Here is a 15773-nt window from a genome sequence, read left to right as displayed (position 1 = left end):
CCTGGTCTGTGGCTTATCTATTTCTTCTCTTGGTGTTGTTTTTTGATGAACAGAAGTTTTCTTTTTGATGATGTCCAGTTTGTACATTTTTTCTTTTATGGTTAGTGTTTTCTGTCTTGTGTAAGAAATATTTTCTTCTGTGTTTTCTTCTAGATGCCTTATATGGTTACCTTTTTATACTTTAAGTTTATGATCCATTTTGAGTTAATTATTATGTTTGGTTAAGGGGTCAAGGTTTATTTAATTTTTTTTTCCACATCAACATCAAGTTTTTGGTGAGTATTTTTTTTAAAGATTTTATTCATTTGAGAGAGAGAGAGAGAGAGAGACAGAAAGACAGAGAGCGAGCGCTAGCCAGGGCTGGGGCAGAGGGAGAAGGAGAAGCAGACTCCCTGCACAGCAGGGAGCCCAATGTGGGGCTCTATCCTAGGACCCTGGGATCATGACTGGAGGCTGACTGTTATAGTGATATTTATTGAAAAGATTGTATTTTCCCTATTGAGTTGTCTTGATGTATATGTAACCATGCATATATATGGTTAAATAGCCTTTGTCAAAATTATTTTATGTACATGGACCTATTTCTTCACTCTGTTTAATTGATCTGTGTATTCATGTGTCTACACTACACTGTCTTGAAGAGCATTCATACTACAGTAAGATTTGACATCAGGTAATGCATGCCCTTCCATTTTGTTCTTTGGGTCCCTTATTTTTAATGTGAACATCTTGCATGTCTTTCATTAATTTTTCCATAAATATTTTATGATTTGGGTGCAATTATGTTTTATTAAAATGAAAATTTGTTGCCAGTTTTGATATATTTTCAAAAATGGCTGCAACAGTGTTTCCAATCCTTACATTCTGGAAGAGTCTAGCAAGAGCTGGAGTCTATTTCCTGTACTCTTGAACTGACTGGGTCTTTGCGACTGCCCTAACAGATTGTGATGGGAGTGATACCGCATGATTCCGGAAGCCAGGTTAGAAAAGGTGCATAGCCTCTGCCTGGCTCTGATTCCTGGGACTCTTGGAAACCAGCCACCATGATGTAAGGAAGCCCAGGCTACCTAGACAAGAGGAAGTATACAGATGACAGCCCCTGCTAAGATTCCGACTGCAGCCAGCATCACATGCTAGACACGAGTGCTAATGAGTAATCAAGGGCCAGAGGTTTGGGGCACCTACCTCTTCGGTCACTAGGAAGATAGATATTGGCCATTCTACTGATGATTTCTTCTTCTATGTCCAATTTGCAACACTGTGTAAAATGTCTAAAAATGAGAGGAATTTGAAGTCATCAGAATGCATTTACAGAACGCTGCATGAGACAAAGAAGAATGAAGTTTTCTATTACATAATTTTCTTTCCTGGATTCTTTTTCAATACTATCAGGGTTGCCTTTTAGCTTGTTTGTAAATAACAGGAAAAGAGGAAGGAGGCCCTATAAAGAAAGCCTAAAAATAAATTGATCTGGGGACAAACAGAAAGGAAAGGTGTTAGTGATTGGTAGTGGCTTCCATTCTGTCTATATTATTCCCTAAGCTGGGGAGTAGGTACACGGATTAATACTTTATGCATATTTATACATTTTTATATGGTGTATATATGCCATTTCCTTTTAAAAAATGTCTACCTCTGTATAGACATGTACACATATAAGAGATATACATATATATGTATACATGCATGAACATTTTTTCATGTATAAGCACTTTAAGAGAAAATGAGGTTTTAGTTTGAAGAAAGGGGCTTAAGAAATGGCTCAAAGTCTTCATTTGTATGAAAGAACTTCTTGAGAAGGATGCAAGCTGGTTGTTCTGTAGAACCATTAAGATTAAATAAGAATGGGTGGAAGTTAAAATAGAACTTAAGATGGTCATAGGGAAGAACTGCTTGAAAACCCTCGTTCTTGAGCATTGAAATGTGCTGCAAAGAGAAGTTGTGCAGTTTTCCCTCCTTGGAAGTCTTGAGAGAAAACATGGCCGACCTTTCTGCAGCCACACCACGAGGGGGTAGGTTCTCTCTCCGGGAAACTGGGTCTGTCCTGGCCGATCTCACTGCCAGAGAGGATGTATACAGAATACAGAAGATGGAGACAGCGGGCTTTCAGGGAAAGAAAACTCTAATCCTTTTTTTTTCTACATCATCCCTTGGGACAAAAAGGCCTACTCTTAACTCAATGGTATTTATCAACGCCCAGTGCTAAGGACTTGGTGTATCCTGCTCCGCCTGTCGTTGGAGGGATTTTTTTTTCTTCCGCAGGCTGCTTCTGTCACTTGACTTCTGAGTGCTTGGGGTGGTGGCTCTAGAGAACTGAGGCAAATGGCTCTTTCTTGACAAGTTCTTGCTTCTGTAGAGTAGAGACAAAATACATTTCTCTGACTATCCCTGTTGCTCTCATTTTACATTGGCTTTTCTTTCTACAGGCTTCTTGGGTCTCCTTTGGTTCTGGCCTATGTTGCTTCTGGCAAGGGTGAAAGCATTTGCGAGGTCAAGTACAGGTTATTGAAGGAGCCATACTGGCATTTGGATTCTAAGACTAACAGTAAATAATGCCCATCGGCTAGTTTTTATTCTTTGTGCATGTATATCTTTAGAAGACCTCAAAGATAGTATTTAGGTCTGGATTCTGTGCTCAAAGGCCATCTTTAACTTCCCAAGAGAGATAACAGCTAGTCAGATTAGGGAAATTAGCCATGGCACTCAATGAGAGAACACAAGTTCGAATGGGTCACCCATCTACTGCTCCCTGCACGTCTTCAAAGAGGGGCCCCTGAATCTCAACACTGTACCAAGTTGCTAAGACAGTTTTGGTTATCAGAAGATAAATACAGAAACATAAGTGCTCCCCGCCCCCCATTTCATGACAAGGATGCACAAAATCAGATAAGGCACAGGGTCAGCTTAGGGCAGGCAAGGCAATGCTCTATATTTACCATACTCAGCTTCTTAAAAATTAAAAATAATGTCTATCTACCCTTTTCCATCTGGTTATGGTGGAAACATTTTTCATCTTAAAATTTGGAGTTAAAAAAGTTGTATTTTTTCACTCAAGTCCTTTTCAGTTCTGCTAAGCCTTCAAGGGGTTGTCATTGATTTAAAAATTGAATCATTAGTGACAGTTTTTGATAAATTCACTGCTAGGATGAAGTGGCTTTAGCTGCTGAGTTCACCCTCAGCAGCTGTGAAGACCCGCTGAGAAAACATCTCCCACCCTGAAGCTCCGCTCAACAATTTGGGAAATTTTCTTCTTCCTCAACATCCTGCTGAGGACTCAATTTCTTATCAGAATCCCCCCTCCCCTTTTTTGAGGGCCCAGAAGAAACAGGCAGGGAATCCTACTTGAAGTTAAAGTTGCCAGTCTACTGTCCATCCCTACTGCATTTTTCCTAAGAAATTCTGGAGCAGAGGCTAGCCAGTAGGAGCTTGAGAGGCTGCATGGTAATTTCTCCTGGGGCACCAATTCCTTCTGCTGAACTCTGTTCTCCTCAGCCCCTGATATTTTATGTTAAATTTAGCATAATGATCACATCAGTAAGTGTAAGTTCAGACTCTTCTTGAATCATTTTTCTCTTCATTCTGAGGTCAGAATTTTATCAAACATTAAACAGATTCAGCTTTTTTCCCCTTTCTTTTTATGGAACTGTGCCCAGAAGGACCAAGCCCGGTTTAAATACTAATGAGTAAAAACAATAAAAAATGGATCAAGTGACCTTGGACAAGTCACCTCACCTCTCATTGATTTTTGTTTCCTACGGAAGAAGGTGTGTGTGTGTGTGTGTGTGTGTGTGTGTCGCGAGCTAAATATTCCCAGGGGCTTCTTACAGTTCTAACATGCCACTAATCGGAATTCTAGGAGGGCTGGGGGTTAGGAGTCTGGAGACCCAGGATTTCTCTTCGTTCCAGGCCCTTACACCTTAGAAATACTTGTTCCTTGAAGAACCTATACAGATCCCAACAAAATAGAACAGAAACCGAGAAAAGGGGAGTTTCTGAACGGTTCGCACGGGACACTTGCGCCGCGTGACAAGTGACAGGTAAAATAGGTAGCAGATTGGCACAGGCAGAGAAGAGTACCCCAAGACGTGACCGCCTCCTAGAATGAGCCCCCTAGGACACCGATCCATGCCCCCCGCCCACTGCCGTCTCCGCCACCTAAAAGCCCCCTGTCCCGCTTAACGGTCCAGACTCTTCCGGTCCGCTCCTCCTCCCGCCCGGCTCCCCGCGGAAGGGCCGGACCCCTCCCCCGCCGCTGCCGCTGCCGCCGCCGCCGCCGCCGGGCCAGCGGGGCCCGCAGCGGTGGCGTTCGCGGGCGCTGCCGCATTGGCCGGCGGCTGCGGCACGAACGACGCAGCCTCCTCCGGCGGCGGCCGCGGCACAGGCGCCGGCACTCCCGGCGGCCCTGCAGTCCGGCCCAGGAGCGCTCCCACCCATGGCCCTCGGGCCACCACCCCTGCGCCCAGCCCCGAGCGCAGCCGCCGCCACCGCCGCTCGCCCAGGGCCAGCGTAGCCCCCGACTGGGGCGCGATGCCGAACGCCTCCGGCCTGGACAGAGCTCTTAAGATGTCCCTGCCCCGAAGGTCGAGGATCCGCTCGTCCGTTGGTGAGAGGGGAGGGGCGCTCGGCGAGGAGGGTCGGCGGGGCGGGGGCGCCGGCGCGCGGAAGGGAACCACCGCCCCGCCCTCTGCCCGCCCCCCTCCGCTGGGGCCTGTCGGTGGCCGCCCGCACCTAAGGGGCGGGGCGGCCCAACACCTGCGCCGCAGGAGGGGGCCGGGGCGTCCGAGACCCCGGAGCGCCCGCGGGGCCGCGGTGCGTATGCGCGTGCGTGCGAGCCACGGCGCGCATGCCCGGCCGCCCCCACGCGGGGATACCGGGTGTCTCGCTCGGTGGGCGCAGAGACAGTCTGGAGTGTGCCCTGTCCCGGCGTGGTGTTTGTAGTTTGTAGCAGAGCCCTAGGGAGCCAAAGGGTCACAAGAATGTTTGTCGCAACCTGGGCCCGCGGGCCTCGCGCGCACACGGTGACGACGCACTCGCTCCCGACCACCTGCACAGCGCCCCCCCCCCCCCCCCCGCATTCAAGCGCCCGGGCGCGGGTACGCCAGACCTCCAAAACCACCCCCACACCCCCGTGCTTCAGACGCAGCACCGCGGCCCCTCACGTCCAGACACTTGCATTTTGTTTGGTAGAGAACATATGTAGAAACCCAAATCATGTCAAGCGGGATGTTTGGTGATTATGGTCCGCGTCGGGTTACCCAGACCCTTAGGTAATGAAAAATGGAAAGGGAACTTCGGGAACCATCCACTTTCTTACCATTTCAAGACTGCCGGCAAGTTTGTAGGTCGATCCTCGGTGGGAGGAAGGGACAGGGTTTGCAATTTGGGGATGGGGCACTTGTCATCTTTGTGAGGTTTTTGTTTTGAGAAAATAGGCATATGAAAATAAACGACTTTCCTGTTTCTGTAGTTGAATCACGTGACATGGAAAGAGCTATCAGTCCTTTGGACCAGTGTTTCTGAGTAACGTCAGGGCACCTTCAGATCCACCTGAGGACAGTCCCAGTGTGAAAGGATCGCGGGCTGAGGGCTAAGGCTAGACTGTGGGGCCTGTGGGCAGAAGCCAGGAGACCAGCTGAGAGGGGACAGCGGTAATCCAGGTGCCAGATGGTACCTGTGGCAATGCTAGGGTGGAGGCGGGGAGAGTGGGCATGTCCTCCATATGTCTGAAGGTGAGCCAACAGATTTGGTTGTGATTTGGACGTGAGGTTTCAGTAAAAGGAGAATCAGAGGGTCGCTAGGAGGAAAAAGAAAGTTGAAAAACCTGCCACTCAGGGAGATGGGGAAAACTGCAGGAAGAACAGGGCTCTTATTTGTTTGTGAGAGGGGCGGGGGTTAGGAATTTGATTTTGAAGTGCCTGGGAGAGCATGGATTGGAGATGTTTACATTTATCAGCCCTGAGTTCAGGACAGTGGTCTAGAGCAGAGATGTAAATTCAGGTATCCTCAGCAGGACCCGTTTCTCTGTAGCTGTGTAACAGAGCCCCACTCTTGGCCAAGTCCTGCGTTTGCTCTAATGCTGTGCTGTTGCTGTCTTAGAGGCCTCAATGATTTTCGAATGAGGGCCTTGCATTGTCATTTTGCAGTGGGACCTGCCAGTGATGTATGTAACCAGTATGTAGAGAAGTGGCCCAGAAGAGAAAGGTCCTTGGACAGAGGCCTGGGTACATGGACATTTCAAGGTCAGGGAGGTTAAGGCAACAGCCATGGGGCTCAGAGGATGGCCAACGAGGTCCGAAGAAAAGTCCAGAGCGGTGCTCTGAAGCTCAGTGAGCCCACCGTCCTGAAGGCAGGGGTGCTCAGCTGTGCCCAGTGCTGCTGGGAGCTCAGGAAAGGCGAGACCTGAGAAGAGTCCACCATGGAGGGCACAGGTGACCTTGCAGTCTGTTTTTGTGTAAGTGCGGGCAAGAATGTCTATAGAACAGCTTGAGAGAGAGAGAAAGAGAGAGATGGATGAGAGGATATTGGAAACAGCAAGTCCAGAAAACTCTTTTGGGTGAATTTTGTAGAAAGGGGGAGAGAGCAAATTGAGTGATAGCTGGAGGGGAAGACGTGAGTTCCAGAGAGGTGGTTTTATTTTAAGGCAAGTATTACAGTCATACAGTTGATGGTGTGAGTGTCAAAGTAAGGGGTTTTTAGGGAGAAAGGGGGGACAGTGATCTGAGATCAACAGTGAGGAACAGGGTCATCAAAGCGGAGCAGTGAAGGCAAGAAGTCCAGAGGTGGGGGAGATAGGGCATTTGCTGATGAAAGGCTGCAAGTTCTAGAAGACAGGGAGGTTCTAAAAGGTGGAGTTTCTGTGAAGAATTTGCATATGGTGTGAGGAAGAAGGGGGACGCTCCTGTGAATGAGGGTAGAGGGCCTTATAGGCTGAGTTTAGAAGTGCTGGGGCTGGGGGAGTGGCAAGGGGAGGGCTGGTCAGTGCTGGAGAGATGGCCTAGGAGTGTCCTGAGCTCTGAAACCACTTCTTTCCAGTGCGCGCATGAGTGAGACATTTCCATCAGCACAATTGCACTCAAAGCTTTGGGTACCATAGTCAAACGTTCTGCAAAATATCTTCACTCTTTTTGGTCCTTTACTTCTCCATGCATATTTTTAAAAGAACCTGTTTTAAAATGAGACAAAACAACATTCTTTTAGTATTTTTGGTTACATTTGCATTAAATTTATAGATTAGTCTGGAAAAAGTAGAAATTTCAAAAAATGTCCTTTTAACCAGAAATGTGGATATTTCTCATCATTTCTATGTGTCCTCTTTTAGGTCTTTTATTAAAGTGGTATAATTTTCTCCATAGACTTTAAAAGGCTTAATCCTAGATACTTCTGTTACTAGAATAAATGGGGTTCTTAAAAAATTACATTTTTAGTTGGGTTGCTGCTGATGTCTAGGGAAGCTGTTGAATTTTTATGTTGTGTGTCAACAACCTAGTGCACTGTCATAACTTTTCAAAGTTTAGGATTCTTTTAAATATTTTTTGTAGACATCCACATTATCTGCAAATAATAATTTCATTTCTTCCTTTTAATTGTTATGCCTCATAATATTTTTCTTATTTGATGATATTTGCTATTACTCCCAATGAAAAGTTTGATCAGAAGTGCTGTTCTTGCTTTGCTCTTAGAACATTAAAGGGAATGCTTCCAGAATTTCATGTGCAGGCTAATATTTGCTGTTGGAGTTGGTAGCTGCTCTTTATTACTCTGTGGAAGCACTCTACTTTTCCTACCCAGTGCTTCATTTAGAGCAGAGCTGGGTCTATCACGCACATTAAGATAATCATAAGGAAACAGCAAAATACTTAAAGATACCTGGGTGGCTGTCAGGTCTTTCCCTCTCCTGTCTGGATCTTCGTATATATGATTAAAAGTGAATTGCAGCAAACACATCAGACTGGCCCTAATAAAAACTAGTGACATCAGCAAATGCTTGCAGGGATGCAGAAAACTGGAAACTCCTGCATGGCTGCTGGGAATGTAAAATGGCACAACCACTCAGGGAGAATGTTTGACAGTCACTCTTTCTTTTTTTCTTAATTAATTAATTAATTACTGTTGACACATGGTGTTACATTAGTTTCAGGTGTGCAACATAGTGTTTGGCCATATGTATCTGTCATACTATGCTCCACCGCAAGTGTGGCTACCAGCTGTCAACATTCAGTGCTATGCACGCTATTCCCTATGCTGTACCTTTTGTCTCTGTGACTTACTCATTCCATAACTGGAAGCCTCTGCCTCATCTGCTTTGTCCATCTCTCACTCCCCTCTCCTCTGGCAACCACCAGTTTGTTCTCTGGATTTATGGATCTGTTTCTGCTTTTTTGTTCTGTTTTGTTTTGTAGATTCCACATATAAGTAAAATAATATGGTATTTGTCTTTGTCTGACTGCTTTCACTGAGCATAATACCCTCTAGGTTGATCGACGTCATAGCAGATAGCAAGGTTCCATTCGTTTTATGGCTGTATATTCCACTGTTTATATAGACCACATCTTTATCCATTTCAGTGATCAGGGCACAATTATCAATGGACAATTAGGTTGTACCCATGTCTTGACCACTGTGAATAATGCTGCAGTGACCCCAGGGGCGCTTATACCTTTTTGAATTAGTGTTTTTGTTTTCTTTGGGTAAATACCCAGTAGTGTATATGTAAATACCCATATAGTATTTCTATTTTTAATCTTTTGAGGGCCGTCTGTACTTTTTTCCACAGGGGCTGCCCTGTGGAAACAATTGAAACTTTAACTTCAAGTAAGATTCCCTGCCTGTTTCTTCCGGGCCCTCAAAAAAAGAGAGGGGGTGTTCTGATAAGAAATGAGTCCTCAGCAGGATGTTGAAAGGATAAGCAAGCTGTGCTACATCCACACCGTGGGATATTAATCAGAAATAAATATGAACCAAATACTGGCCCACACGACAACTCGGATGGGTCTCCAGGGAGTTGTGCTGAGTAGAAAGAAAGTCCAAGTCCAATCCCAAAATCTACATGTCATTTTATCCTATTTATGCAACATTCATGAAATATTAGAACTATAGAAATGGAGAGCAGATTAGTGGTTGCCAGGAGTGAAGGAAGTTGTGGGGATGGGAAGAATAAAAGAGCGACACGAGGGAGACTTGTGGTGATAGAAATGTTGAGGGAAATTGGAATGGGAGGTGAACCATGAGAGACTATGGACTCTGAAAAACGATCTGAGGGTTTTGAAGGGGCGGGGGGTGGGAGGTTGGGGGAACCAGGTGGTGGGTACTAGAGAGGGCATGGATTGCATGGAGCACTGGGTGTGGTGCAAAAACAATGAATACTGTTACGCTGAAAAGAAATTAAAAAAAAAAAAAAAAAAGAAATGTTCTGTATCCCGACTTACCCAATTTCAGTATCCAGGTTGTGATATTGTGCTATGGTTTTGTAAGATGTTTCCATGGGGGCAAGCTGGGTAAAGGGGACACAGAATCTCTTTATTTTTCTTACAACTGCATGTGGATCTAAAATGATCTCGAAATAAAAAGTTTAGTGGAAAAAAGAAAAGGTAAACCATAGTAATTTTAATTAAAAGAAAATAGTCATCATATTTCAGGTCTGGTAATGTACTCTCAGTTCAACACATTTGAGTGATAGTATTAGAATTTCATTGCTAGGCTGTTCCCTCAGGGTAATTAAATTGTTTACCACCTGTTTCTGTGACGCAGCAGAACCTCTGGGTTTGAGAAGCTTTGTGCTTGGCCCATTAGCTGCTGCTTGACGTTCTCAGTAGGGCCTGGGGCAGGGGTGAACTCAGACCTTGGTGCACTCTCCTAAAATTATTCTCATTTTTTTTATAAACTCATAGGGAAAGGATCAAAGACCACCATCTGTTTCAAGATTATGTGCTCAGCTGTGTACTATTTAGGAAAATAATTCTGGGATTATTATTTGTTGCTTATGAGATATCTTTGACTCCTTCCTTAATCTGGATATTCAGTGGTACTTTTGCAAATGCTACCTTTCTCCAAATATATATCTTGTGTTAGTGTCCCAGACATTTTACCAGGTGGTGGAAATGCAAAGGCGTGAGTCCCCTGCCTGTACAGAGTTTACGGTTGGCTCAAGATCGAGCCTTTCAGTCCAGTAAGGGAGGCAGAGTGGAAACTGGAGTTGTTGATTGTAACAAATCTATGTGGAGTGCCTTCAGTGTGCCAGGCACTACTCCTGGGGCTGGAGATGGAGCGGCGAGCAGAGCAGGTGTGCTCTCATGGAGCTTGTGGTCTCGTGGTCGGTTACAACCCACGGGGTCAGTGTTCCCAACTCTCTTACTCGCTTTGACACTCATGGACAGTGACACTCATGGACAGTGTGCACAGATGAATAGTGAAGTGTGTGTGTGTGTGTCTGTGTGTGTATGGGTGTGTGGGGGATGGAGGTGAGCAGTGAGGACCGAAAGGAAGGGAAGTTGTTTTTTATAGACTATGTTGTCAGCAGGATCTCGGGAAGGATCTTACTCCCTGTCTTATTAAATTTAGGGATTTGGCTTAAAGGAAATGAGATTCGCAATGAAGAGCTGGTGGGCAGTATGCAGACCAAATGCAGAACCTGGAGGTGTACACATCTTCCAGAAATGGTCCCTAATGTCCTCCTCCAATTCCACGTTGGGCCTGTCCATCTCCTCTGTCCTCTATCCTGGTCAGCAAAGGTGTTTTTCATTGTGTTTTGTTTAAAAAGCATCCCTACACGGACTCAGTTTTCCCATAACAACCTGCCCGAAGTTTTAAGGGCAGAAGTAGGAAACTGAGGGGCGTTAAAGTAGAAAGAGCTCTAATATTAGAATGTGAGGGTGTGTTGGAAGCCAGAGCTGGTATGTTGAACTCAGAATGTGCAGCTCATGATCTGCTGAGTGAGGAGGCAGAAGCCGCTTGCCCGAGGTTGGCAGGCAGCTCCTTCAACACCCCAGCGCCCACTTTGGGAAAGTGCAAACCCTCAGGGTCGTTTCGGTCGAAGATGCGGTTTCGGTTCACTTAAGGAAGTCACAAGATCTATCACTTTAAAATCCCAGAAGTGGGGTTGGGGTGCAGTGAGCTGGGGGAAGGGCAGCCCTCTATCCCAGGTCACAAGTGAACAGGAGACAGAGAGCAGGGTAGCAAACACCTCTATTTCGTCAGAGGTGGTCAGGGTGGAGGGTACTAGCTTTTCCCGACCTTAACTCTAAGTGATTGTTTCAAAAGGCACCTTGGGACAAGCAAAGTGGGGACAGATGGTGCACTCCTAAGCTCAAGTCCATCTCTACACACCCGGACCCCAGGTATGAGTTGGGTTGTCACATCGTAAAATACCTAGGCAGCTGCTGAGAAACATAAACATTGTTTGTCATCACAAAGGGCTGGACCACATCTCAGAAAAGGCTTTATCCTCCACTTTCACAGAGAAAAACAAGTCAGAGACGTTCCTTGCTTGCTGGTTCGTTTCCAGCAGGACCAGCTAATCCCCAAGCCCAGGGTGCTTTCGGCCCCCTCCAATGCGCCTGGTTCAATATCATACCCAAGTTGAATGGAACAGGTTCTGTTTTTGTCTTCTGTTCCTCAAATGGAAATACATAAAGAGCTGGGCCTAATTTCCCCGCTTCTGTTTTCTGTACCATCTATCCTGTGGGTACTCAATAAATAAAGCTCTCACTGAGCTCTGTCATGAATTAACCTTTGAACTTGGTCTAATGGCCTAGACTATTGGAAGTTTCTTTATGGTAGCATACATCAGGGTTGAAACCCCTAGCTTTGGGATTGAGAGAACTGGATCCAGTTCTGTATGACATTGGAAAGCTTCCTTTATTTCTATTACAGAGGCAGATGAAAATACATTTTGTACCTCATGGGGCGGTTGTGATTAGTGAGTAATGTGTATAATACAGAAGTGCGTGCATTAATTATTTGATACATTAAGAGAACCATGTGATGTAATCAAGCTCTTATTGACAATATGTCAGATCTTTCTCACGCTGCCCATCATCATTCAAAGTAAACTCCTGCACCCAGATTCTTACCTGCAGGCTAGCCATATGGGCAAGAATGTCACCTGCCATTATTGCCCCCTCTAAATCTCATGACGGAGGCTTAACTGGGAGTCATTATCGGAGCATTAGAGCATTCTTTGCGTGTCATTATCCAGGCGTATATGATCACACACCAAGCACTTGGATGATAGAGAATTCATCCCCCTGTGTCTCTGGAGGCTCTCACTTTCTATTCATTTGCCCTGCCTTCAAGGCCATTTTTTTTTTTAAAGATTTTATTTATTTATTTGACAGATTGAGATCACAAGTAGGCATAGAAGCAGGCAGAGGGAGAGGAGGAAGCAGGCTCCTTGCTGAGCAGAGAGCCTGATGCCGGGCTTGATCCCAGGACCCTGAGATCATGACCTGAGCTGAAGGCAGAGGCTTAACCCACTGAGCCATCCAGGTGCCCCTCAAGGCCATTTTTTACCCTACAGGTGGCCAATAAGAACCTCAGTTGATGGCTTCGGTTGCTTAATAATTGATTTTCCTTTTACAGTAGATGTTTTATCTCAAACCCTTCTCTGACAGAGATGCTGGCTAGAACAAAGGGTTAAATTGAAATTATTCTAGAAAAACGTTTTCCAAACAGTTATGGGAGGATGTGTATAGAACACCCTTAAAGATGAGTTTCTGCCTTTCTTCCTTAGATCTTTACATTTACTAAATATAACCCCTGGTCAATACAACACTGGATACAAGAGATATTATTTACATCCATTTAGGCCAGTAAAAGCGCTCAGGGCAAATGTTAACACCCATTAAGAAAGTCTAAACATAGAAGAGATCTCATATCCATATCCTGCGAGTTTTTTCCCATCATTAAGGGCAAATGCAGGAACAAGACCTGAGAGAGAGCCCTTGCTGGGATAGAGCCCTGAGGAAGTGGGGATTGTTAGTGGCTCACGCAAAATACGCAGACAGCCCATGGGGACTCAGTCACACACGGACACCTGCGTCTACCTGCACAGACATGCCCATAAGAGTGTGCGAATAATATTGTTCATTCGTCAGCAGTGACTGGGGAGGGCTCACTGTGTCACACACGGCCGCAGGTGGTTTGTATGTGTACGTGCCCATACTGTTTATGTGTGTCTCTTGCTCTGACAGTTCATCTCTTTCTTTGCTCACCATCTGTAAGAATCAGAATCTGATACAACATCACATTTCACCCTAAAAAGTGATCTAATCCTGATTAACTTGCATTTAGAGGGTTTACATTTGCAAGCAAGTTTTCCAGGCTTTGACACTCTTATGCCAGATGATAAGCAAATGTCACATCTCACACATTTCGGTGAAGTGTCTGGGGGCTGCTTCTCCCTCTTCTATCTCTGGAGATACTGTGTTAGCTGCCTTCTGCACTGAGGCTCCAGGATTACTGTAAATATTTTAAGTACATTACTGAGACGGGTTATACGGGAAGCAAGGGTAAGCAAATGCTACATGGAGGAAGGACCTCCGTACTCAGACATTTGGAATCTGCTTCCAGATCCTAAGTTCAGGGAGCATGGCTTTCTTTGCTGGCCTTCAGTGATGCCTGCATGTCACGGAGGAGCTCATTCGCATTCGGAGGGAGAAATCTGGGGACTGCCGCTGAGCTGCTCGGCTTCGGGCTCCGTGGGATCAGCCTCTTATGAACTATTTTTAGCTGCATAACGATTATCCTTATTTAAGACTTTCCTATTTTCTTTGTGTTTTCTTTATTCTAAGCCACTGGGGAAACAGAATTTTGGTTTTACCACTACAGAATTTTTTATCTTTGGACCTGCAAAGAGGTAGCTACTGTTTACGCAGCAGACAAACGAAATGACCCCTTGTCCTCTGGCATCTCGGCAGTTGAGTTTCACTGACCGTTTTGCTAAGGGTGTAAGGTGGTGTGGATGTTTCTGTTGTGTCCCCTTCCCCCCAGTCCCTTCCCCACGTTACTCATGCTCTGCTTTGGTGCTAGTGAGAATATTAGAAAAATGCTCTCTGGATCCTCTCCTCATTCATATCTGTGTTGACCATTCCTGATGCTTGGAAATGCATCTATTCAACTCCGTTTAACTCTGCTGCTGTCTGGTTTTCAGATGTTCGGGTGTGGGCCAGTGTTCTGGAAGGGAAGGCACCCGTGTGGGCTGGCAATTGAGGGGGCCTCAATTTAACAATAAATTGGGCTGGGTGTAAACCCCAGGGATCAGGGAAGATCACAAATGCAGTACACGGTCAGGGGCTATTACAGTGATCTAGGTGAGAAGTAATGAGGGCCTGGGCCAGGGCAACACCAGAGATGCAAAGAAGGAGTGACTGTGGGAAGCACAGCTGAGTTGGAACTGACAAGGTGTAGAGATGCAACCAGGTGCTAGAGAAGTCTGTCCATCTTTGCCTGCCCATTATTTGTCCTTTGAGAGCCCAGATACTGGGCCGAGTGTCAGCAGAGAGTCAGACATTCTCGAAGTTGAAGGTGACTTTCTAGACCAGTGTGGTCCCAGATGGTGGCCACTAGCTACAAGTGGCTCCTGAGTACTTGAGGAGGGAGTCAGACCGAACCGTGCTCGAAGTGTAGGAAGCACACCAGAGTTTGAAGACTTACCATGGAAAAAGAATCTAAGCCATCTCATTAGTAATGTTTTATGTTTATTATAGATTGAAATAATATTTTGGATAGGTCAAGTTAAACAAAATATGTTATTCCAGTTATTTTCTGTTTCTTTTTACTTTTTTTCTTAGTGTGGCTACTAGAAAATGTAAGGTGGTATATATATCTTGGACAGCTCTGCGTAAATGATCTTGTTCAAACATTTGTGATTGACTGTTCATGGAGTTGCAGACTTTCCCAAAATAAAATTGTCTGGGAGCCCAACACCCTCCTTCCTAGGGGAGGAAACCAAGGCTGTGGAGGGTTACATTCTGGAACTTGCCCAGCGTTCCAGGGGCAGTGACAGCCCAGAGCCTGTGTCTTTCCACCCTTCCAGTATTCTTTTCAGGGTTATTTTGTCTTTCTTTTACACTGGGTGAAAAATCTCTCTTGGGCCAAATCTAGGTGATCCACCTTAAGTTTATTCTGAAAATTAACTGGCTCATGGTACAGTGGGGCCTGCCCCACCATCACCACCACCATGTCTTCAGTTTTCCTTTTGGCAGTTTCATTCACCAGCTGTCGAAATGCCATCTGGAAACAGATGATCCTCCTTCTGGCAATCAGCGAAGGGTGGGTAGTAGCCCAGCACTAAGTCACCATGCCTGCGTCACTGACCTCACTTTGTCTCACCACGTGGGTGTTTTGTCATCCCACATCATCACAAGAAGAAGGGGGAGATTTTGAGGGAAAGGCCACATTCACATCATTTTTACTATAGTATATCGTTGTTACCTGGGTCCGTTTATTAGTAATTCGTCTCTTATTGAGCCTAATTTGTACATTTAACTTTATCACAAATATGTATGTGTATATAGGAAAAACGTAGTATACATAGGGCTCAGTATTATCCACAGTTTCAGGCGTCCACTGGGGGTGTTGGAACGTGTCTTTGTGGATAAGGAGTGGGTTACTGTACTGCAAAGTTCTATTGTATTTCTTTGACCCTAACATCTAATAAAACGAACTTGCTTGAGTGTTTGTTGTCTGAGATCATTAGGCGATATTTGCAGAGAGGAACTTCAACTATGATGCACCTTCAGTTTATGATTAAATGAACTTTAATCACAGCCGTGAGC

At 45.4% G+C, this 15773-nt stretch overlaps 1 protein-coding gene across 1 annotated transcript in view; it reads left to right on the top strand.

Moving 5' to 3' along the window:
• The first annotated feature begins 4513 nt into the window (after positions 1-4513).
• The window catches only part of LOC111159917 (phospholipid-transporting ATPase IB), a 585941-nt gene continuing 574681 nt past the window's right edge, over positions 4514-15773 (top strand). The window contains exon 1 of the mRNA XM_022522597.1: positions 4514-4603. Coding sequence (XP_022378305.1) covers positions 4528-4603 — 76 coding nt within the window. The 5' untranslated portion in view covers positions 4514-4527. The remainder of the gene's footprint in view (positions 4604-15773) is intronic.

Source organism: Enhydra lutris, unplaced genomic scaffold (genome assembly GCF_002288905.1).
Source record: "Enhydra lutris kenyoni isolate GAN:26980312 unplaced genomic scaffold, ASM228890v2 scaffoldscaffold71, whole genome shotgun sequence".
Taxonomy (NCBI): Eukaryota; Metazoa; Chordata; class Mammalia; order Carnivora; family Mustelidae; genus Enhydra; species Enhydra lutris.
The sequence above is the reverse complement of the archived record's forward strand: the minus strand, read 5'-3'. Positions and strand labels throughout refer to the sequence as shown.